The sequence below is a fragment of the Pongo pygmaeus genome, chromosome 1 (genome assembly GCF_028885625.2).
Source record: "Pongo pygmaeus isolate AG05252 chromosome 1, NHGRI_mPonPyg2-v2.0_pri, whole genome shotgun sequence".
Lineage (NCBI taxonomy): Eukaryota > Metazoa > Chordata > Mammalia > Primates > Hominidae > Pongo > Pongo pygmaeus.
Genome location: NC_072373.2, coordinates 119528581 through 119552664, shown reverse-complemented (window position 1 = coordinate 119552664; position 24084 = coordinate 119528581). Strand labels below are relative to the sequence as shown.

Sequence of the window (24084 nt, the reverse complement as noted above, 5' to 3'; positions counted from 1 at the left end):
CCCTCCTCTTTCCTTGGTCAAAGAGTATTTTAAGCAGGCAAGCAGGGAGCTCAGGAAAAGGCAGGCCTGGGGCTCAGGGTCTCCTTGCCATTTTGCTGTGCCAAAGAGCAGAGTTGGAGAACTTACACAGGAAACTTAAGGTCAACCCAAGGGGGGTGAGGCTTTGGAACAGCGAGAGACAGGGAGACTCCAGTGGCCCTGGATGGAGAACTTTGTGAGGTCTCCAGGCTCATCCACAAGGCTACAGATGAGACCCTGCTCAGAGCTCTAGGTGAGGAAACAGCATCCCTTAAGGGCAAAGCCTACAGGGGCTCATGCTCACTGCTCACACCTGGGATAAAGACTGGAATGAACTTCTGGAAGGGACTAAGGATTCCGCCAGGCCTGGCATTAGGGCCAGCCCAAACTTGCCTCAGGCAGAGACTGGGAGAGGGCCTGTTGCACCCCACTGCTCTCACGTCAGCCATCAGCTTTGCACTGGCCAATGCCGTGTATTCTGCTGGGGCTGGCTGTGTGCTGATACACAAGAGCGTATGTATGGTCTCCCACTTGGACTGAAGTGGGAGTAAAGGAAGTGGGTGTCTCGCTCTGTCTATGCTCCCAGAAAGTTCTGCTGTATGAGCAGCTGCTCCTGCACACACGTGCTCAGGTGAGACTGATGAAGCAAGTGGCCCTCAGCTCTCACACTGACGCCAGTCTCACTGATGCAGGAGACAGCCAGACCTCTGGAAGGGACCACTCTGTGTCCAGAGTGGATGTAGCAAATCCCTGCCCATAGAAACATTGCTTTCAAAGAAGCCCCTTGGACCCTCAGGCAGAGTCCATGCACTCCTATTTTAAATAAAATTCTACCAACGTTAGTTATTGTGTTTCCAAGAAATGACAAGTGCCATCTTTCTAGAGGCAGGCTGCTAACATGCGCGAGAGAGTAGAAACACCCACAAAGTCTCTAAAAGCACAGCAATCTGGGTCTGTTTACCATAGGGGCCAAAGCTGTGCATGCCTTCACAGTCCTGGAGAGCATCTCTGTCATTACAATCCCCAGTCTTCAGGAAATGAGGAGGAGAAAGTACTTCAAGTATCTTAGAAGAATTTCAAACTGGAAAGGATTAACATTTTAAGAGTTTGTTGCTTAAAAGAGAGAACTTTAACATCTGAAAAATTCCTTTGTGGATTCCCTGAATACCAGATGAATGGAGCGTGAGGGGAGCTCCTCCACGGCCCGCACCCCATCCCTCCTTGCCTCCCTTGAGGCTGTGCTGCTGTGTTTATGGCGCTGCCCATGTGCTGGGCCTTGGGTGGAGCGTGGGGGCAGCGTGGAGTTGCCTGCAGCCTCAGTGACCCTGCGGTGGGCTTGTCCCCAGGTGTGTCTCTTTGTGGGGCTGTATTATAACGTGATCATCGGGTGGAGCATCTTCTATTTCTTCAAGTCCTTCCAGTATCCGCTGCCCTGGAGTGAATGTCCTGTCGTCAGGAATGGGAGCGTGGCAGGCAAGTATGGGGCCCAGCTGAGGATGCCAGCCAGCCCTGTCCCAGGAAGGGTTCTCAAGGCTTAGCGCACACATTTGGCATTTCAGACTTGTTGTGTCACCTCGGATAAGTCACTTAACATCTCTGATCCTCATTTCCCCTTCCCCAGTGGGAATGGTCTCTTTTCCAGCCTGTTTCTGACAGGATTGAATAAAACAGTGAGTGTAGGTAAAACTCTGGAAAGTGTGACTTTAATTGTCATTACTCACCCTGTTATTCCATTCCACAGATGAGGAAACCGAGGCCCAGAAGTGACTTTCCCATGTTCACACCACTCATCTAACCAATAATCTGGGATGAGAATCCAGGTCTCTAGCTCCCAGCTCAGGACTTTCCCCAAGGAACTTTAGGCCAATTCAGCCTCACGTTTCCTCCCTTCCATGGAGAGACATGGGCAGCAGGAGGCATGGGTGGGAATCAGCCAGGCCGGTGTGTCCTGAAGCCTCCCAGACCCCACTGGGAGCCTAGGATTCCTCAGGGTCTGCCAGATCCCGGCTAACCCAGGATGAGCACAGCCCCTCCCAGCTGTCCACCCTCAGCAGCTCCCTCACCCACTGCTGCCCTGAGTGGGGGTCCAGCAGAGGAAGTGACCCCATAGGCCCCGCCACTGAGGCCCTGTGACCTTTGCTGTTATTTCAGTGGTGGAGGCAGAGTGTGAAAAGAGCTCAGCCACTACCTACTTCTGGTACCGAGAGGCCTTGGACATCTCTGACTCCATCTCGGAGAGTGGGGGCCTCAACTGGAAGATGACCCTGTGCCTCCTCGTGGCCTGGAGCATCGTGGGGATGGCTGTTGTTAAGGGCATCCAGTCCTCGGGGAAGGTGAGTGCTGGGGGGGCACCCAGGACCCAAATGGGTAACAGCAGAAAGGCACAGAGGACACAGGGCTAAGAATTCCAGGCTGCCCCTTTCAGGGTCCTTCCAGTGGGCTTGGGCTCCAGATGGCTCTGGATGATAACACAGGCCCCCAGAGGAGGATGTGGAAGTATCATTCCTATAGTATTGCTCACCGTGGACAGCCCACCTGGAATGGAATAGCTGGAAAGTCATTGCCCTGGACCCCAGCTGCTTCCATGCTCAGATAACTCAGGCCTGCTCTAATGCAAACATTAGAGAGGAGGAAAACTAGAAGTATTACCCAGGGACATCTGTCTAGATTCTAGACCCTCAGGTTCCCAAGAGCAAAAGCTCTAGAAGAGCCTGCTTTGAGCAGTTTTTGGTGAAAACCAGCAGCTTGCCATGCCTACAGCTAAAGGGCCCTTTGAGCAGGTAGATGCTATGAGTGAAGGGGGCCTTGGAGGCCTCAGGGGGCAGCTCCATAGCAGTCTCTGAGGGGTAGACCAGCCAAGCCCTGCACCTCTTCCCAGCATTTCAGATCCCCTTTAAATAAGGGCCCTTTCTTACTTGTCACATATCAGTATTCATGTGCTGCCGGGGATGGGAAGGGTTGAATTAGAGATCCTGTATCCCAGACTACTCATTTACAGATGAGGAAAGTGAGGCCCAGAGAGGGGAAAGCACCTCAGCTAACATCACGCAGCCAGTCAGGTCTCAGAGCTGCAACTAGAACCCTGGCTGTTTGAGGCTTCAGGTTCTTTTCCAGATTTGATGAGCAAGGAAGCTAAGCTCTGGAAAGGTAGAGTGACCCCAGCCACTGACCTCTTCCCTTTCCAGAGGCTGAAATAGTAGCTGATGCTTCATGGCACTTCTCAGGTACTGCCACCTGTATGAACGCATTTGGTCCACAACAAGGTTATGAGTTAGAGATGATTACACCCATTTTAGAGATGAGGAGATGGAGGCTCATGGAGGTTAAATGAAATGCCTGAGGTCACATGTTCGTAAGTGGTAGAGCCAGGGTTAGAACTCAGGCAGCCTAACACCAGACTTGCATTCTCTGAGCCTTTACACCACCCTGCCCTCATTTGTTTCAGTGAAGCAAACATTTTGTGAGCATCTCTTGTGTGAGGCCATCTACCACGCATGCAGGGATATAGACATATGCGAGAAATGCTGTGGTAGAGAAGAGTACACGATTCATCCTCACAAGGGGCTGGGGACTTCTTCAGATGTCTTCTGTTTGGGAGCCGTGTCTATAACCTCCTGAGGGTCTTCCGTCAAAGGAGCTCTAAGGACAGAGGAGATCCTTAGGGGGCCCACTGGGGGAATGAGACATGGGAGAATGAGGAGGGGACAGCAAAGGACTTCCTCACCCCCTTGGCAGCCCTCTGGGGTGAGGAGGCTGTTAGCTCAGCCCCAGCAGCTCTGGAAGGGAGAAAACCAACCCCAGGCACAGCCATGCAGACTCCAGCTTGTCCTGTTCCTGCTTCTGCCTTGGCTGCGTGCCAGATGTGTGGCAGGTTTGGCCCTATGCCCAGGAGTTCCAGGGCTCTGCTTTCTGCTGCCATCGGGGCGGCTCATGTGCCCCAGATGTGAGCAGGGATGGGGGGTGCCAGCTGCAGGAAGGGCTCTGCCTGATGGGGGGGTCCCTGTCCTCTCTGCAGGTGATGTATTTCAGCTCCCTCTTCCCCTATGTGGTGCTGGCCTGCTTCCTGGTCCGAGGGCTGTTGCTGCGAGGGGCAGTTGATGGCATCCTACACATGTTCACTCCCAAGGTAAGGGTTTGGGGCTCCCATATGCCAGGGAACAGCAACAGGTCTACTGGGCCTGGTCAGCTTCCTGCAATTTCATGGAATTTAATGCACTCCGAACACCTGCTATGTGTTGGGTATTGTGCCAGGCCCTGGAGAGATGCACAGGGAAGGGGACATGGGCCCTGCCCTCCAGGTTCCAAGGAGAGGCATGTCACATCGATTTGGGTGAAATTAGAAAAAGCTTCAGAGAGGAGGTAACATCTGAAAGAGCGTTAGGGAGCAGGTAGGATTGCAGTGAGCTGCCATAGGACATTATAATCAAAGGGAACTGCATGACCAAGGGTGTGGGAAAACACTGGGCATGCTTGAGGCAACAGTGGGAAGTCAGGTTTGGCTAGGGCATGCGAGCAGGGAGCTTCATTCATTCATTCATTCATGGGGGCTTTCATTGTGTGGCAGCAGGAACCAAGAAGATGCGTAAGAGAAGAAAGCTCCTGGGAATCTCCCCTTGTACCCAAATCAGAGGAAAGGAGTTACTATTTTATTAAAGATAATAGACTACATGAGTAGTGACTTTAACCTTACCAAAGCCATTCACACTTCCTCTTAATTCTCTCAATAGCCCAGGGAGCAAGATGAGCAGGATCACTGTTCACATTTCACGAAGGGTGCAGTAGAGGCACGGGCATCCTGAAGATGTATACCCAGGTTCCCTAAAGATGGTCTGTCTCCACCCATGGCCTTGCCTCTCTATGACCCTTCAGACCACTGGGCACAACTGGCATGCCTCAGTCCATGGAGGAATAAAAGATTTTCAAATGCAGATTGGCAGTCCCTTCAAGTTGCCTCAAGGCATGTACATCAGAAACTCCAGCTGGTCAGGCTGAGAGTCCATCTCTAAATGCCAGCTGGTCAGTAGCAACCAGCAGGGACCTGGTGAGACTGTAGCCCATGGGCACAGGGTCAGAGCTCAGTCAGGCCTGCTTGAAGGCCTCAGTGTTCATTGGTGCCATCTTGCACATATGTGTACACACACACACACACACACACCCCTTTACACAGACAGTTCGTGCAGGATGACGCAATGACACAGGAAGAAGAACCCAGATCTGATAGGGTTGGAAATCCCCGTAGGCTCCTGATGTCTCAGCGGTAGCACTGGCTAGGGCACACGCCACTCCATAGTCACCAGACAGTGCCTAAATGGTCCCTCAGTGTTCTTGGATATAACATCTGAGGTTTACACATGACCAACTTCAAAGGTCCTCTTTATGAAGCACTTAATGAATCTCCTGAGGCATGAATGTGAATCCTGAGCCATGTGGCTGGCTGTAGGGTTGTTGTAAACACATGATATCTGACAAAGAAAAAATAAAAACCTGGTTTATTTGGGAGAAAATAGCCATGAAAAGAAAGCCAACTGTTTTTAACAAATTAGAACTGTGTCTCTAGAACCATGATCAGTCTAAAATGTTCACTTCAGTTTTCCAATTCTACTTTACTAAACTTTAGGAGGAAATTATATGCTCTGGTGTTGTTCCTAAGGGTGGACTTTCACAAAGGTCTCCAGATGGTCCCCTCAATGGTGTTAAGGGCCCCCTGTATGTAACTCTAGGAGCAAGAAGAACAGATTCACAGGAGCAGCTGCTGGTCTCAACACACACAATACTGCTCCCCACTGGATTCAGACACACTTTAAATTATCTCTTTAATTATGAAATATCTCAGGCATATAAACACATATCTAATAATATAATAAAAATTCTTAGGAAATAAAATATTACAGATGCCATTAAAGGGCCATTGTAGCCCTCCCTGATCCCATTCCCTTCCCTTCCCAAAGATAGCAACTGTCTTATTCCATTCCTGCTGCTACTACAAAAATTCCTTAGACTGGATAATTTGTAAACAATTGAAATTCATTGCTCACAGTTCTGGAGGCTGGGAAGTCCAAGATCAAGGCACTCAGCTTCAGTATCTAGTGAGGACTCTCTGCTTCAAAGATGGTGCTTTCTCACTGCATCCTCACATGGCAGAAGTTCAAGGGAGCTCACTTGAGCCTCTTTTTATAGGGGCACTAATCCCGTCAGGGCTCCACTGTCATGACCTAATCACCTCCCAAAGACCCCTACCTCTTAATACTATCACATTGAGTATTAGGTTCTGTCATGGGAATTTTGAAGGGATACTAACATTCAGATTGTAGCAACCACTATCCTGAATTGGGATTTGTCTTGATCATACATTCTTTGAAATTTGTTATACATATATCTGTATCCATAAACAATGTTTAGCATTTCTGCATACCTTTAACCTTTACATAAATGGCATCATATTATATGTATTCTACAACTTGCTTTTATTTTTGCTTAACATGATTTTTTAAGATTTACCAATTTTGGTGTATAGCTCTAGTGCGTCAGTTTTCATGGATGCATAGTATTTCGCTGTAGGACTAAACTGAAATGTATTTATTCGTTCTCTGGTTAATGATCATTTAAGTTGTTTCCAGTTTTCACCATTGCTAATAATGTTACAATAAACACTACGCAGGTCTTCATGCATACATGTTTCTCTAGGGTATCTATGTTTAGGAGTGGAATTGCTGTCTCACAGGATATGCATATCTTCAGTCTTATTCAGTGTTGACTAAATTGCACTCCCAAATGGTTGTATCTGCTAACACTCCCACAAGTTGTACATGAAAATCCCAGTTGTTCCACATTTGTCAGTCTTCAATTTTTGCCAATTGGATGGGTGCAAAATGGTTTATGTACGCTTTGAGCAGTAGGGGGTGCTTCTTTCCTTCCTTCTTCCTTCCCTTCCCCTCCTCTCCCTTCCCCTCTCCTTCCCTTTCTTTCTTTTTTGAGGCAGAGTGTAGCTCCTGTTGCCCAGTCTGGAGTGCAATGGCACAATCTCAACTCACCGCAACGTCCGCCTCCCGGGTTCAAGCTGTTCTCCTGCCTCAGCCTCCCGAGTAGCTGGGGTTACAGTCATGCGCCACCACACCTGAGTAATTTTGTGTTTTTAGTAGAGACAGAGTTTCTCCATCTTGGTCAGGCTGGTCTCGAACTCCCGACCTCAGGTGATCCACCCGCCTTGGCCTCCCAAAGTGTTGGGATTACAGGTGTGAGCCACTGCACCTGGCCTTGGGATGATTCTTTCTAAAACAGTTTCCTGGATGTTCAGGAAACCATGTGAATCCACTTTGGCATTTGCAGAGGCCAGGGTCTTCATGAGACTTTAAAAAATCAAATCCAGGAGCCAGGCGCAATGGCGTGTGCCTGTAATTTCAGCTACTTTGGAGGCCGGGTGGGAGGATCCCTCGAGTCTAAGAGTTAGATACCAGCCTGAGTAACAATAGTGAAACCCCATCTCCAAAAAATGATTAATTAATTAAAAATCAACATAAAAATAAAGTGACTCTCCTGAAGCTACACACCCGGCAAGAAGCAGAGGCAAACCTGAACTCATGTCCACAGACTCCACATCCCATGCTCTCCAGCTGATAAACTGGCTTCATGAAAATTGGTGGCTGAAGGCCAGGTGGCAAGAGTAGAAAGTTAAATAGAAATGTCCCCTACCTTACAATTTCATCTAAAATCATTCCTTCTTATATTCCTGGGAATGGCTAAAAACAAACCCACATTTTGGGGGTTGGGCAGGAGAGGTTTTTCAGGAACAAAAAGCCCAGCACGCTACTGCTAATCTGCCTTTCCGCATCTCACACCGCATAGTTGAGCTCAGCTGGCTGAGAAGGAAGCTCTGGGGGGCTCCATCCAAGCCCCCTCAGGGAGTCAGGCAAGTGAGGCCAATGGTGATGGCTGGGGTGAGGTTCCTATTTACAAATCCCTCTAAGTCATCTGCAGAAAGGATGGGCCGACTCTCAGAAACAACTGCCTGACAGTCTATATGTGGCAAACTACTGTTGCAGAGCTGTGACTGTTTCAGCACAGGATTGGGGAGATATGAGGGGTCCTAGGAACCATTTCAAGTTCTTGCCCTAGAATGATGCTGTAAAGTACCAGGTCACTGTTCTAGCTGCCCATGCTGTGCACTGCTCCATTCATATAGACTATAATGTAAAAGACATCCCCAGGGGTCATGCTGTTTGGTACCTCTGGCAGAGTCCAAGAGTTTTTGGCCAGGGCATCTCAGAACCCATGTGGGAGAAACATAGGCTCTCCATAGATTGTGCTAAATGACCTGGAAGGCCTTCCCTTCCGTAGAGCCTTCCAACATCAGAAATAACTCAGGCTATTGGGTCTGGACTTTGCAGTCCATGTCTTCAAGCAGACAGTTACCGGGTATGATGAATGCAATGTGGCCAAGCTGCCATGATGACCCACTAGCATCGTTGTTAGGACAGTAACTCATGTTGATGGCTAATGAACTTCTTGAATTCCTTGGGCAGCTTTTCTCCTGATTACTTTCTTTCCATGTAGGTAAAAACCCAGGTCAGCATGGGCTACCTGCAATTAATCATGTGATTTGCTCAATATAAAGTGGTAGATTATGGTAGGATTTTTAACCACCAAAATGTTCAGAGAATGTTTATCAAAATTACAACTGTTCATATCCTTCAGCCCAGCAATTTAACTTCTACATATTTGTCCTACAGATGTACTCATACATAAGCAAAATGATCAGTGTACAATGTTGTTCATTACAGCATTTGTTTTAGTGGAAAAAGATTGAAAACAACCCAAATAACCATCATTCACTTATTCATTCAACAAAAGTTTATTGAACGCCTGTTACATGCACTGTTCCGAGTCACGGGATCCAGCAGTGAACAAAGCAGACAGACTTCCTGGTCCTCATGGAGCTTACGTTCTGGTGGAGGGAGACAGATGTTGTCAGATAATATAAGATAAAGAATTGTCATTAACTGTTGATGCCAAGGGGAAAAAGAAAGCAGAGAAAGGAGATTTAGGGCATTCGGGGAGAAGAGTTGCAATTATGGACAGTACCGTCAAGGAACGCCTTGCTGAGAAGTGATGTATGAATGAAGACCTGAAGGAGGCCAGGGAGCAGACTGTGGATATTTAGAAGTAATGCATTCCATCCTGAACAGAGGGAACAATGAGTGAAAAGGGCTTGAGACTGGCTGTGGCTGGCATATTCAAAGAGGCCAGTGTGGCTCGAACAGGAGGGGAAAGAGGTAGGACATATGGTCGGTAGTAATGTACAGCCAGATCATGCGGGTCCCGTGGTTAAGGTAAGAAGTTTGACATTAACTGTGGTGAAAAGGGAGCCATTGAGTGTTCTCAGCAGAGGAGTAGCATGATCTGACTTCTTAGGATGATCATTCTAAGCCTCTTAAGTGGCTTCTATAGAAAATCTGAGGGAATAAGGACAGGACCGGGAGACCTGCCAGGAGGTCCTCCAGGTGAGAGATGACTGGGGTTTGAGCCCAGGTGATGGCGATGGGAGTGATGAGAGTTGGTTCGACGGAAGATACATTTCAGAAGCAGAGTCAGAAGGATTTGCTGTTGGATTGGTTGTGAGATATGAGAGGAAGAGAGGAGTCAAGGGTGACTGTGGCCCTTTACATGAGCAGTTGGAAGGATGGAATTGACATTCATGGAGATGGGGAAGACAGTGGAGGGAACAGATTTGGTGGGGAACATCAAGAGTACTCTTTTGGACATGGCAGGCTTAAAATATCTAATAGATCTCCACATGGAGATGCTGAGGGGGCAGTTGGATGTATGGATCTCGAGGTCAGGTGTGGAGGTCTACATTTGGGAGTCTGGGATAACAGAGAGAATTTAAAGCCATAGATTGGTTCACAATCACCTAGAGAATGAACAAAGACAGAGAAGAGAGCTGAGCACTGGGGCCCTGGTGTTTAGAGGCTGAGGGCGGAATAGCTGTGGGTGGGTGGTGGCGGGGAGGTTGAAGAATAGGAGCAGAGAGAGAGAGACAGGCAGGCTGACAGACAAACAGACATTCTAGACACAGAGTGAAGAAAATGTTTTAAGAAAGAGGGAACAATCAGCCATGTCCAAAGCTGCTGAGAGGTCAGGTGATGAGGTCTGAGAATTGACCGAGGCACTTGGCAACAGAGGGGTCACTGGTGACCTCAACAAGAGCTACTTTGGTGGAGTGCTGAGGACAAATCTAATAATTAATGGGTTGAAGGGAAAAGGGGAGTGAGGAATTGGAGACAAGTAATAGATACCGGTTATTCTCAGGAGTTTTGCTATAGAGGAGCAGAGAAATGAGAAATGGGATGGTAACTGGAGAGGGCCTTGGGGTCAAGGGTGTTATTTCACAATTTATATGATAAAAATAATCCATCATACACCACTGGTGGGAATGTGAAATGGTATAATGGCTTTGGAAAACAGCCTGGCAGTTCCTCAAAAGGTTAAACAGAGTTAGCATATGACCCAGCAATTCCACTCCTAGGCACATATCCAAGAGAACTGAAAGCATGTTGACACAAAAACTTATACACAAATGGTCATAGCAGCATTGTGCATTATAGCCAAAAAGTAGAAACAACACAATGTCCATCAACTGATGAATAAATTTTTTAAATGTGGTATATGCATACAGTGGGATATTATCCAGCCATAAAAAGGAATGAGGCAGTGATACACATTGCAACATGCAACTCCTGAAAACTTTAAGCTAAATGAAAGAAGCCAAACACAAAAGACCACACACGGTATGATTCCAATGATATGAAATGTCCAGAATAGGTGAATCCATAGAGAAAGAAGGTGGATTAGTGGTTAGTACTGGGCTTGTGGGGAGGTTGGGGGAGACATGGGGAATGACTCTATGTGTTTGGGTTTTCTTTTTGGGGTGATGAAGAGGTTTTAAAATTGAGTGTGGTAATAGTTACACAACAGTGTGATATGCTAAAAACGATTGAATTGTGCACTTAAAAAATTCAAAAAAGAGGAGGTAGTTTATGTTATAGGAGAGGAGAAATAAGCAGGAGGAAGAGACTGCAGTGCTCAGCTGAAAGATTTGGTCTCAGCTAGGACCACACACAGTCCCCATAGTAGCAGGAGGGAAAGGTTGGGCCATGGCGCATGGACGCTGGCAGGTGAGATGCTGTGGGGAGGAACTCTCTTCTGATTGTGTCATTTTTCACAGTGAAGTAGGAGACAAGGTGATCGTCTGAGAGCAGGAAGGGAGGAGGAGGACTTGGAGAGCTAAGGAGGAGTGAGTGTGAAGTAAATGTGTAAGAGATGGGAGAAATGTGTGGGCAGCACGAAGGGCCCCCTGGAGGCTAGGGGTCAGGAGTGTGCAGTGGACTCTCCAGCATGGAGATCGCCAACACTTCTGCAACTCCGAGATAGACAGTTTTTCACATTTGAACATCTCTGAAAGCACGCTGTTTCTAACAATCAGTGAGGCAATTATACAAGCCTGTTTTTTTGTTTTTGTTTGTTTTTTTTTGACGGAGTCTCGCGCTGTTGCCCAGGTCGGAGTGCAGTGGCGCGATCTCGGCTCACTGCAACCTCCTCCTCCTGGGTTCAAACGATTCTCCTGCCTCAGCCTCCCGAGTAGCTGGGACTACAGGCATGTGCCACAATGCCCGGCTAATTTTTTGTATTTTTAGTAGGGGTTTCACCATATTAGCTAGGATGGTCTCGATCTCCTGACCTTGTGATCTGCCCACCTCGGCCTCCCAAAGTGCTGGGATTACAGGTGTGAGCCACTGCGCGTGGCCCACAAGCCTGTGTTTTACAATGGATGGTGCTTACTCTGTGCCAGGCACTTTTGTGTGCACTTTGCATATATTAATCCATTTAAACCTCCTAACAACCCTGGAGAGGTCGGTACTCTCATTATCACCACTGTGCAGATGGGAAAACTGAAGCACAGAAAGGGTGGATAACTGTAGGGAGGAGGCTGTGAGTGGGCAAGAGCAGAGGGGGCAGTGTGCCAGGAGCTCTGGGACTCTGTGGGTTCCCAACTTAGCACATTGAGGAAGTGCCGAGGCTGGGAGCAAGGGCAGTGGCCCCAGAAGTGTGGAGAGTTCTGTGACCACTCTGGTGTGGACAGTAAGGAAAAAGAGGAACACACCCACACATATTCACGTGCGTGTATGTATATGTGTATGTAATGTATGTGTTTGTGTATACTGCTGGTATATGCATAAAATATCACGGGCGGGTACACAGGAAACTGACATCATGGGTACATCTGGAGAAGAAGAACCAGGTGTTACAGGATACAGGGATGAGGAAAAGGAGACCGAGGGATCAGGGGTGTGTATCAACTCCTAGAGAAGAGAAGTGGGATCTCTGCAAGTTCTGAAAGCCCAGGGGTGGAGGTTAGGGGTGGAGCTTCTTGACTCCCACAGTTAGAGAGAGGGCTTCTCAGCAGGATGATAAAGGTGGCCCAGCCTCATTACCAGAGCGTGGGCTCTGGAGCCAGACGATCTGGTTCAGACTCTAGCTCATCATTCAGCAGTTGTTGGGCAAGTTCCTTTGCCCTCAGGGCCTCAGTTTCTGCAATGGCAAGATGGGGTGGACAGTGGCATCTCCCCAACGGGGTTGTCGGGAAAGTGCTTAGGACTGCTCCTGGCAAGTGGAGAGCATGTGGTAAATGTTAGCTATTATTATCCTCGTCCCTTGTGAAGGTGACACTGTTCTTGGGCAGCAGGAGCCCAGTGCTCCAGTGCCATCTGGTGCCTCGTGGCCCCGGCTGGCTCCACACCAGCAGGTGCACAGCAGTGCTGAGAAGCAAGGTGTGTGCTCCTGTCACACATGCGCTCAGGCTAGGGCTCAGCAGCTGCTTGTGGACTCAAAAGCATCATCATGCCCATGAGTCAAATGCCTTGATACACTTTGTTTCCCTGAGTGAGGAAGTAGTTCAGCCATCATGCTGAAGAATTGGCAGGAAGCTGTTCCTCTGTTTTAGAGCAGACACCCCGAGGAGGGGGTGAGCCTTCTTTTCTGAGGGAAAAGCCCATTGCTCATCCTCCTCTTGCAGTCACATCCTGATGCCTGGAAGGGGTGTAGGGTTTTCTGAGTCTGGCCAGGGGTTCATCTTCTATTGCTGTTTGTTAGAATCATGCACCATCACCCCAGGAATCCTGGAAAGAGCCCCTTTAAATGCAAGGAACAATAAGCATTCTGTACTGAAGGTGCCAGGCTCAATTTACCCCCAGATTAGCGCCGGGCATCTGTGGTCATCTCCATCACCAAGAGTAAACCTCTGAGCTGCAGGCTGGAAGGGAGGGTGCCCAGGGACCACCTGCACCAGGCACTTTTCTCCTCAAAGGTCAAGTTCACCCTCAGATGCTTTCCTGGGCCCTATCAACATCAGATTTGGTTCCATCAATTTGCTGGGTGATACGTATGTGGGTGATGGCTATTCATTACACTATCTTCTCTACCTTTGTACATTTTATAATAAATATTCCATAATTTTTTAGTGGAAAAAGAGCAATCTTAACAAACAAATTTTTGTTCTATCCAAAGTTGTTGAATATTCCATTCTCCAAGAAATCTCCAAGCTATATAGGGCCAGCTCTGATCTGCAGTTTGGGATTGTGGTATCTTCCCAGGAGTGGCTGTCTCCATTTATGAAATTTGACCCTGAAGTGTGACTAGGCTGAGGAATTTATTCACACCTTCATTTATCCTAAACCTTTTAGGTTTAGGGTGTGATGGAAATCTTAATGATGATATGAATTTGGGTCTCACAGGTAGTCTGGACCTTTTTGTAAAAATGATTGACATAGATAAAAAAGGAAATAATTACCAAAAAAAAAAAAAAAGGAAAGAAAGAGAAGAGGAAAGGATAATAAAATGAGGACAGTGTTAAAATAGCCATGTTTTAGAAAGTAGAAGTTTGAAGTCCTAAGATCATCCTCTTATTCTAGAAGACAGCATCTTAGCCCAAAAGGCTGGTACAACTTTGTAGCCCCTTGTCTGGTTCCTCCTGCTCAGCTCACAACTCATAGAAAAGGGTTAGCTTTTGTCTAATCTCTCTCTCTCTTGCTCCCGACTCTTTCCTTCTCTCACACATGCCGGGCACTGTTCATACAAACAGGAGAGGAGATGGGCTCCACCCCTAAGCACAAAGTGTTGAAAGGAAGACGAGACACATAAACCTGTGACGCGGGTATTGACAAGAGCTGTGAGAGCTCAAGGACCAGAGGCAATTAGGAAAAACTTTAAAGAAGAAATGATATTCATGGTGGGTTTTGAGAAATTTGTAGAGTTTACCAGAAAGTGAGTAGGAGGAAGGGAATTTCAGGAAAAAATTACAGCTTAGGCAAAGGCCAGAGGTGTGAAAGACCGTCATGCTTTTGAAGAGGAGTAAGTTACCTGCATGTAGAATGTTCAGAACATAAAGGAATGGAAAAAGATTTTCTAGAAGACAGTGGGGAACCATCAAATATTTTTCAGCATGCAAGCGACGTGACCAGAGCTATGTTCATCTTGTTAAAAAAACAAAAACAAAAACAAAAACAAACACTTCAGCTAGATTAAATGTAAAAGTTTAATTGAGCAATGAACAATTCGCGAATCAGGCAGCCTTCCGAGCCAGAGTAGGTTCAGAGACTCCAGTGCAGTCATGTGATGGAAGATTTATGGACAGAAAAAGGAAAGTGACTTACGGAAGACGGAAGTGAGGTACAGAAACAGCTGGGTTGGTCACAGCTTGGCGTTTGCCTTATTTGAAGTCGGTTCGAACAGTTGGCCACATTTGATTGGCCAAAACTCAGTGATTGGCACAAGAGTAGGCTACGGTCTGTTTACACCTCCACTTCTTATAGTTCATGATGTACAGAGAAACCTTTAGGCCAAACTTAAAATATGTAAGGAGGCAGCTTTAGGCTAAACTTGATTTAATCATCTCAACATACCTTCTTTTAGAAAACTTCATAATTCTTCCTAGTTAGAACTCACCAAACTGCTCAGAGCCCTCCCATGAGGTGCTGGTTTCTAGCCTAGGAGAAGCGCCCAGGCTCCAGCAGATTGTGGTAGAGCTGTTGTGATTGATATTTGCGAATACCAGAGGAGGCCAGCCAGCATGCCTTCCAGGCATAAGTCACCCTTATGCCCATTTCTGGAGCATTCTTGAAAAATTATTTTTCAAAAACTCACCCAAGAGATGGGAATTAACACAAGTCCTTTCCCAGTGGAACTATAATTATTTTCTTCTCCTTTTCTATTCTCCAAATTTCTACTAGGCACAGTACAGGCCCCCATTTCCTTATCCACAATACCAAAATCCAAATAGCCATGAAAAACAAAAGTTGGTTTGGTTTGCTTTTGATCCTCCAGAACTCACTTGGAAGCAAAATGACCTGCACAGATGTGAGGCTATTTATAGTCTTTATTGATTCACTTGGTGTGAATATTCATATTTTGCTGCAGAAATACTAACGTGTTTGATTACAGGGTGCTGCCCCAGACCCCGCTGGGGGTGATATGTAATTAAGTAGCATATGCATCACATTACCTTTCTAAAATTAAATGCGAAACAAAAGTTTGTATTCCAAAACCAGTCGGCCCCCAGGGCTTTTAGATAAGGAACCGTGGGCCTGTATTACTTTTGTAAAGAAGGTAACATTTCATCTTACTTTAAAAACCAGACATCCGCCTATGCAAGGGGGTGGGCCCCCAGCAGTACAGGACAGCCCTGCCCTGTTTCTCTGGTCACTTGGCTTTCCCATGCTCCTCTGTGGCTATTTTAAACCCTTCCAATCCTTCACACCCTCTGACCTTCCTTCCGGCATACTCATCCCCAGCAGATGATTTTACCTCCTGCTTTACAGGGAAAACAGAAGCTGCCAAGAAACTCCCTCAGATGACAGAGACAGAAACCGACCATAAAACCTGCCTGCAGCTGCCCCATCCTGTCCTCCCTCCCTCCTTTCTCAAATGAGCAGCCCAAGGGTGGTCCTATGGAGGATAGCTTCCCACCACACCCCGATCCCTACCCTCCAGCTTTTCAAGACACTCCACTGAAAACAAAAACAAAAAAGAAGTCAAGACAACATATAAAAATGCAACCCTCTGTTGATTTCATAGCCTTCTCCTGATACTGCCCTTCTCCTCCTGATCCGAGTCTTGCTTCTCCGAGGACCTGCTTACCCACATTGCCTCCATTTCCTCCCCTCTGCCTCTCTCCTTTCTTCACTTCCCCTGGCTTCTTGCCAGGGAGCAACTCTGAGGAAGCCTCTGAAGCCCCCTGCGGCCTCCTGTGCGGACTCCCTCAGGGTCTTTCACTGGCAGCACTGACCCTTCCTCCTCCAGGCTCTGGGTTTTCCTCTTGCCTCTGCTGCTTCTCCTTCTCTGACTCCCTTTCAGGAGACTCTCCCTCTTCCCTGCATTCAGTGTTGGAGATAGGAGCAGGCTTTTGCTTCTTATCCCTCTGTAACTACCGCCACAGCCTCAGCTCCTGCCAGCACACCTGCTACTCAGAAAGTCTGTCTCCAGCTTGCCTCTCTCTGACTCCAGGCTCATCTGTCCAGCGGACCACTTGGCATTTCATTTTAGATGTCTTAAAGACACATTCAGCTCAACCTTTCTAGAACTAATGTCCTGATCCTCCCTGCCCAACACCATCGACCTGTTCCTCTCCCACTGTCCCCGTCTCCACCTGCTCAGGTATGCAGGCCAGAGACATGGCCCTCACCTCGGCCTCTCCCTCTCCAGCATCTCCCATCTCCAGTCCATCCTGAAGGTCTCCTTGGTTTGTCCTGTGAAGATCTCTCCATTGGCACCACCCAGCCCCTTAGCAAAGCCACTGTCTCCTCCAGCCTGGACCCCAGAAGCTGCTTCCTCAAAGGTCTGCTGCATCCACTTATTTCTTTTGGAAATGCACATGATTGTGTCCCCACTTCTTTAAACCCCTTGGTGGCTTCTTGGGTTAGGTGGTTTCTTAGGGTGAAGACAGGATCTGTACAGGCCTTTGATCTAACTTCTCTCCTGTCCCAGCCCTACCTGTGCCACCCCCACCTCGCCCTCACTGCTTCAGCCACCCTGGCACCTTCCATTCCCTTTTACACACCATCCTCTGTCCTATCTCAGGACCTCTGTCCACGCTTCTTCCCAAATGCTCTTCCCTCTCCGTGTGGCCTCGCTTTCATCAGCTTTCAAATGTCAGCTTGAGGACCCCTTCCTCTGGGAAGCCTTGCCTGGCCTCCCAACTTGTTCAAATCCCTTTCTTATGGGCTCTCCGAGCACCGGGTGCCCAGCCTTCACAGCCCTTGTCACATTTGCAATTTAACATTTGTTCGTGGGATCATTTGACCAATGTGTCTCTCTCCAACTAGAATGTAAACTCAGAGACCCTGATTGCCTCTGTTCCCCATGGCCTCTGCATCGCCTAGCACCAGGCCTGGCCCACAGCAGGTGCTCAGAGATTGATGGATGAGTGGCTACATGTCATTACCACAGGGAGGCCTTGACACCTTATACCTAATAAGTACACAGGGGTGGACTGGGGAGAGGGTCTCCTCATGGATGCCAAGGGGCCCTTAGATCCTTAAGGCCTGGGTTCTGGGCTTTCTTGGTGGACTAAAGATGGTTTTACTTATTTTGTGCTGGATGGGGGACCTTAATCTCCCCTGGAGTACACATGCTGTCTGATCAGACAGTCCTTTTGGGTCTCCATTTGTGCCCAGGCCCTGAAGCTCAAAGGCTCAACTACCGTCCCCCACCTCTTTCCTCTCAGCATGGGGGTGCTGCCCTCAGCCTCACTGCTCTGCCAGCCCTCTGAGCTTGCCAACATCTCAGCTGTTGGAGTGCTGCCAGGAGTTGAGACATGCCTAGGAAGCTGCTGAGATGGTGGCAGGTGGGCCCTGTGTCCTGGATGTTATTTAGGGCTGTGATATTAAAGATAACTAAAGTCCAGACGGACCCTAAAGTCCAACACCTCACTGTTCAGGTGAGGACTTACCACAGGTACTCAGAAGGGGCAGCCGGGCCAGGACCCACACAGGGCTTGTCACCACAGGGAAGTAAACTCTCTTAATTGGCTCCTTGCCTCCTTAGTCTGTCTGGAGTGAGGTCACTTAGGTTCACCTCAGCAGCAAAGGTCGCAGGGGAAAATGCTTTAGAGAGTATAGGTGATAGAAAAACTGAGTCAGGAGTTGGTGCTGGGGCCGGGGGCGGGGGCCTGGCCCAGAATATCTATATTTTAGTTATCACTCTGCCCCGACTAACCGGCTCCATTACCTTGAGCAAGTAATTTCATCTTTGGGGTCTCAGTTTACCCTTTAAAAATGTGAATAGTAATCCTTGCTTCCTGCACCCCTGCAAAACACAAAACACCCTGTCCTGACGAGGTCAGCGTCATTCTGTTGGGATTGAGTGCCGCTATGTACAGGCATTACTTGTTGCTTTACATTTGATCCTCACATTCACTCCGAGACTCTATTACTATTCTCTTTTTTCAGATGAGTAAACTGAAGCTCATAACACAGTCAGTGCCACTTACCGAAGGCTTCATAGCCATTTAAAGATGGGAGTCAGGATTTGGATCTGGATCTGTCTGAGACTCTAAAGCTCTGTGCTGGGTCCAAGGCTTGGTCCCTGCCCCAAGGAACAAACAGTAAAAGGAAAATAGGTTGGAAAGGGGCTTTGGAAATTGCTCCATGCCATCCAAATGCTGTTGCAGTTCAGGCTCCTGTCAGGTGTGAGGGCAGATGGAAGCTTAGGCGGAGGCCCTTTCTCCAGGAATTGTCTAGGTTCTGTGCTTCAGGTTGGGTGGTGGTGGGGAAAAGCAGGTGGTTTGGGTTTTTTTTCCTTTCATGAGGTAGAGGAGTTTGAGGTGGAGAAGGCGTCGTGGAGATTCTGGTATTCTCAGTTTTCTTGTGCTGCTGTGCAAGCTGTTCACTGCAGGACTCTAGGAGGCACCTGTCACACTGTAGTCCAAGTGAATGGCACTCTCTAGAGCTGTGTACTACATGACCATATGTGATGGCCTTGACGATGTTCCTTAGTATGATGTCTGAATGGGAAGCCATGGTGGCAGTTAAATTACTATGTAAGCATTCAGCATTGATGTTGTCTTACCAAGGCCTCACAGTCATCCTCTGAAGTTGATACTCTTGTGATCTGCGTATTGGGGAAACTGAGGCTCAGTTTCTTACCACTATGGGCTGCTGCCTCTGAACTCTGTTGAGGCTGAGAAAGGGGGTGTGCATGTGAGAAAGGGGGTGTGCACATGAATAAAACCATCCTCTCTGTGTCTCTTTTCTTCCTCGCCTTGGTCTTCTGCCATAGCTGGACAAGATGCTGGACCCCCAGGTGTGGCGGGAGGCAGCCACCCAGGTCTTCTTTGCCTTGGGCCTGGGCTTTGGTGGTGTCATTGCCTTCTCCAGCTACAACAAGCAGGACAACAACTGCCACTTCGATGCCGCCTTGGTGTCCTTCATCAACTTCTTCACGTCAGTGTTGGCCACCCTTGTGGTGTTTGCTGTGCTGGGCTTCAAGGCCAACATCATGAATGAGAAGTGTGTGGTCGAGTAGGTGGCATCTCTCCTCCCGTCCCTCCTTCTCTCTGTCTACCTTACCTGGGAGTGTGCGGGGGTGGGGGCGCAGGTGTGCATGGGGAGAGAGGTCCCCTCCACTCAGGCTGCGGAATGGAGATCAGAGGAGCACTCTCTGTCCCCAGCTCTGGGCCACAAGGACAAGCTCAGAGATGCCTCTGTCAGTGACCCATGAGGGTCCCACCTGGGTGCCTGGGAGGAGCCTCCAGGATCTCACCCATTGCCCACCCCTGCCTTCTTACCTGGCCCTCTCGGTTTTGTGCTGCAGGAATGCTGAGAAAATCCTAGGGTACCTTAACACCAACGTCCTGAGCCGGGACCTCATCCCACCCCACGTCAACTTCTCCCACCTGACCACAAAGGACTACATGGAGATGTACAATGTCATCATGACCGTGAAGGAGGACCAGTTCTCAGCCCTGGGCCTTGACCCCTGCCTTCTGGAGGACGAGCTGGACAAGGTGCGGGGACAGGCTGCCCTTCCCAGGACAGGCAGGAACCCAGAGAGCAGCTGTGGCCGGCAGGAGCTTGGGCTCAGGCCTTAGGATGCTGACAGGTAGTCATTAGTTTACTTGGTAAGCAAGGATCTGCTGTGTGTCCAGAGGGAGTGAAAGGGAAGAAAGGTATTGGCCAAAGTCCCTGACCAGAGGTAGGCTTGAGCCTAGACAAGAAGTAAGGCAGACACACACCTCTCAGAAGTCACAGTAAGTGTATGGGATGATGTTTCCATTTACTGAGTGGGCTTCTCGTGCATCAGTCACTGCCATAGGTAATGTACTCAGAACAGTGCCTAGACATGGTATGCATCAAAGAAGTGTTGAAGTTAGTGTTTGCCCATTGCTGTCTATCTCCTTTGACGCTCAAGACAGCTCTATGAGTTGAGTATTCATATCGTTCCCTACCTTACAGATGAGTAGCCTATGAGATGGGGGGCTTGATCAAGGTCTCACAACTAGTAAGTGAGAGAGGCAGTTAGTTGGGTCCAAATCCAGTTAGTTGGGTCCAGAGCCCATGCTCAGAATCACCTCTTGATGCTTCTGCCCCTCCCCAACCTGTTCCCATTCCAATCTCACCGCCGTGATGACACTTAGACTTTAGGGTGGTGCTGGGGGTGCTGACTCCTCCTCAATGCTCAGGCCCAAGTTAGGACACCTTGCTTCTATTTATACTTACATAGCTGGACACTTTCAGAATGACTGTTCTGTTAGAAGGGGTAACAGGAAAGGGACATACCCACAGCATCTTGGGAACCAGGCTGGAGCCAAGGCTCACATGGGGCAGAGCCAGCTCCCATCAGCCTGGGTCAAGCCTGTCCTTCATGGGACCGGGGAAGGAAGGGGGTGCTTTCCCTGGGCTCCATGTTAAAAGTCAGCTCCATTGGACGGTACCATCCTAATGCTGAGGGAGCAGCATCCTGCACCCCGACCCTTTCCCTGGGGATCAAGAGCAAAAGAGCCCAATCTCGGGCCCCCTGCCCTGGTTTCTTCCCCAGGTAACTGGCAGCATAAAGGACCTCCCCTTTTCACACTCTCTGAAGCATGGCCTGGTTCTCTCATGAGCATGGCCTGGTTCTCTGAATAAAACTAGGTTTATAGCAGTGTTTTCATACAACTCCGATAGCATTCAAATGACAAGAATTATACATTCACTTAGTGGGGAAGAAATGTTCCCTTACAATCACTGAACATTACAGGGCAACGTGTAAGTGACAGGGGGCAGTGTGTGGTCACCGGACCCACAAGCATGGCCCAAGCATTAAAGCAGTGATTCTCTACCTTGGCTACCCAATAGAGTTCCTGCATTTTTTTTGTTTGTTTTAAAAAAAACTCCGACACCCAGCTTCACCCCAGACCATCCAGTCATTGTCCCTGGGGTGAGACCCAGGTGTCGGTGTTTCTAAAGGCTCTAGTGTGCTTCCGTTGAGAGCCAAGGCTGAGACCACTGCATGAAGATCTGCAGTTCAGAAGTTCTGAGCTGGGAGCGGCCACAGTGTAGCTGGAGCAATCAGGAAAGACATCTTAGAGGAGCAGGGTCCTGAGCTGGGTGTATTTCTAAATGTGAGCATCTTCATTTGAATCACCTAAGCTCCTAGTACAACCTGTAGATTCCAGGTCCCACAGGTGAACTCCCAAGTTGGTGTTTTTGAGCTACCTCTAGGGGATTCCAATGCCTTCTAAAGTTCGAAATCAACAGGCCAAAACCAACAGGATTTAGGTGGAGGTGGGAACCCCTGTGAAAGAGGGAATAGTTATTCCAAAAGTTCGAAGGGCAGAGGGAAGGAAGCGGTGGGCTCCCCCGGGAGGGGTGACCTCACAGGCCCTGCTTTCCACCCCACCTTCAGTCCGTGCAGGGCACAGGCCTGGCCTTCATCGCCTTCACTGAGGCCATGACGCACTTCCCCGCCTCCCCGTTCTGGTCCGTCATGTTCTTCTTGATGCTTATCAACCTGGGCCTGGGCAGCATGATCGGGACCATGGCGGGTATCACCACGCCCATCATCGACACCTTCAAGGTGCCCAAGGAGATGTTCACAGGTAACTCCTCCCTGCCCCCATGCCCAGGCTCTGCAGGCTGCCCTTGTGGACAACAATTCCATTCTGGCTTCTGACTGGGTCCTTCATGACCCCACACCCAGAAGGCTCCACCCCACACTGGGACACAGCTGGAGCCTGGCTGTGCCACTCAGTGATTAGCACTCACAAGCCAGGAAGAGAAAGCTACTTGGAAATCTGGAGCAAACATGAGCCGGGAGGCCTGCATCTAGGCCCCTTTGTTAGTTCACTTGCCCCTCTCCCCAAGGGCCTGCTGAGTCGTCTTGGGCAGGGGTGCTGAGTTGTCTTGGGCAGGGGCGCTCACTGGCCTTGTGCCCTGTTCCATCTTTGTCACTCCGGTCCCGGGCTGTGTCCACAGTTCCCTTTGGGGTCTGCTGAGTTGATCTAGGGCCCATAGAGGGATACCTCTCATCTGCATCCCTAGAGCGGGGTATCTTTCTGTTCTCAAATGGGGAAACTGAGGTGGAGAAAAAGACTGGTAACAATCAGATGAATCATTTAAGTTAAATACAGCAATTAAGTAGAGCACCTGCCACGGGCCAGGCACTGTGCTGGGGCAGAGGCATGGGATGAAAGTTAGACACAATGCCTTCCTCAGGTGCTCCCCTACTAGTAGAGTGGGGCTCAGAACCTGAGCATCTGGATCCCTCGTTCAGGACTGGGCCTGCTAGCAGGAGGGCTGCAGGCATGCTTGGGGGAGGGATGTGATGGGAGGGGCCTGGGTGCCGCCGAGACCCCCAGGGCCCCACCCACCCTGCACCTTTGTCCCCAAACCGGCCTCCCGGCTCTCTGTAGTGGGCTGCTGTGTCTTTGCATTCCTCGTGGGGCTGTTGTTCGTCCAGCGCTCTGGAAACTACTTTGTCACCATGTTCGATGACTACTCGGCCACCCTGCCACTCACTCTCATCGTCATCCTTGAGAACATCGCTGTGGCCTGGATTTATGGAACCAAGAAGTAAGAGGAACATGGGGGAAAGGTGGGACGGGAGGAGGGGTCTGTCCTATCATGACTCCCTGGAGAGGCAGATCATAGAGTCACAATGGCAGAGCTGAAAGTGCCCTTACAGATCATTTAGGGAAACTGAGGCGTAGTGCAAGGACATGGCTGCCTAAGGCCACTTGTCCAGGGAGAAACAGAGCCAGTCTGAGGACTGGGTGTCCTGGGTACAGGTCCTGGCATCATCCTTAAATTACCACAGCACCTTTCCTGGGTACCAACTCTTCAGAATTCTGTTAAGTTTTTGTGAAGGGCTTAATGGGTCTACAAGAGGCCCTTGCCTTCAGAGAACATGTAGACTTCAGCAGCCTGGTTCACAATTGTAAGGGCCTAGATAAGGGTATGAGATGAGGTGTGATTTTGGCCCCAAGTTTGGGGTCGTGCAGGGTAAGAGGATTCAGCTCTAAGAAAGGATTGGGTCTCACAGCCTAAGCCTAGGGCAGTTGTACACTTACTGTAAACTCTTGGCCTCATCCCTCATGTTAGGGCAAATACGTATTCCCAGGAGTTCTAGAACTAGGTCTCTCTGACTCACTCAGCATCGACCATGATCACATTGTCCTTGTCCTTGTCCTTGGCAAGACCCACCTCCACTAACCCAGTTGGTCTGACCCTCCCTGATGCCTGGACCTGGTTTGGCAGTGGGGCTCTTTCACAGGGGCCGTCTGCTTCCTAGGAGAGCACAGGAGGGGACAGGGAGTTGGGGGAAGGACACTCCTCTGCTTCCACCCACTGTGGGCCAGGGCTGTAAGACACTGCCACAAAGGACTCTGGCTGATTTTTGTATCCCGGACTCCTTCGGCAGTCTGGTGATGTCCCTGTATGTTACTTTAAATGCATAAGATAAAATGTGTAGGGTTATATAAGAAACTTATTATATCGAAAAATAGCGAAATATTGTTTAAAATTTGTGATATAGTAATGT

At 49.0% G+C, this 24084-nt stretch overlaps 1 protein-coding gene across 2 annotated transcripts in view; it reads left to right on the top strand.

Moving 5' to 3' along the window:
- The window catches only part of SLC6A17 (solute carrier family 6 member 17), a 53036-nt gene that overhangs the window by 22049 nt on the left and 6903 nt on the right, over positions 1 to 24084 (top strand). For both annotated transcript variants that reach the window (XM_054446733.2, XM_054446725.2), the window contains exons 4-10: positions 1365 to 1491; positions 2170 to 2351; positions 4034 to 4144; positions 19345 to 19586; positions 19879 to 20071; positions 21952 to 22144; positions 22958 to 23117. In XM_054446733.2, the coding sequence (XP_054302708.1) occupies positions 1365 to 1491; positions 2170 to 2351; positions 4034 to 4144; positions 19345 to 19586; positions 19879 to 20071; positions 21952 to 22144; positions 22958 to 23117 (1208 nt within the window). The remainder of the gene's footprint in view (positions 1 to 1364; positions 1492 to 2169; positions 2352 to 4033; positions 4145 to 19344; positions 19587 to 19878; positions 20072 to 21951; positions 22145 to 22957; positions 23118 to 24084) is intronic.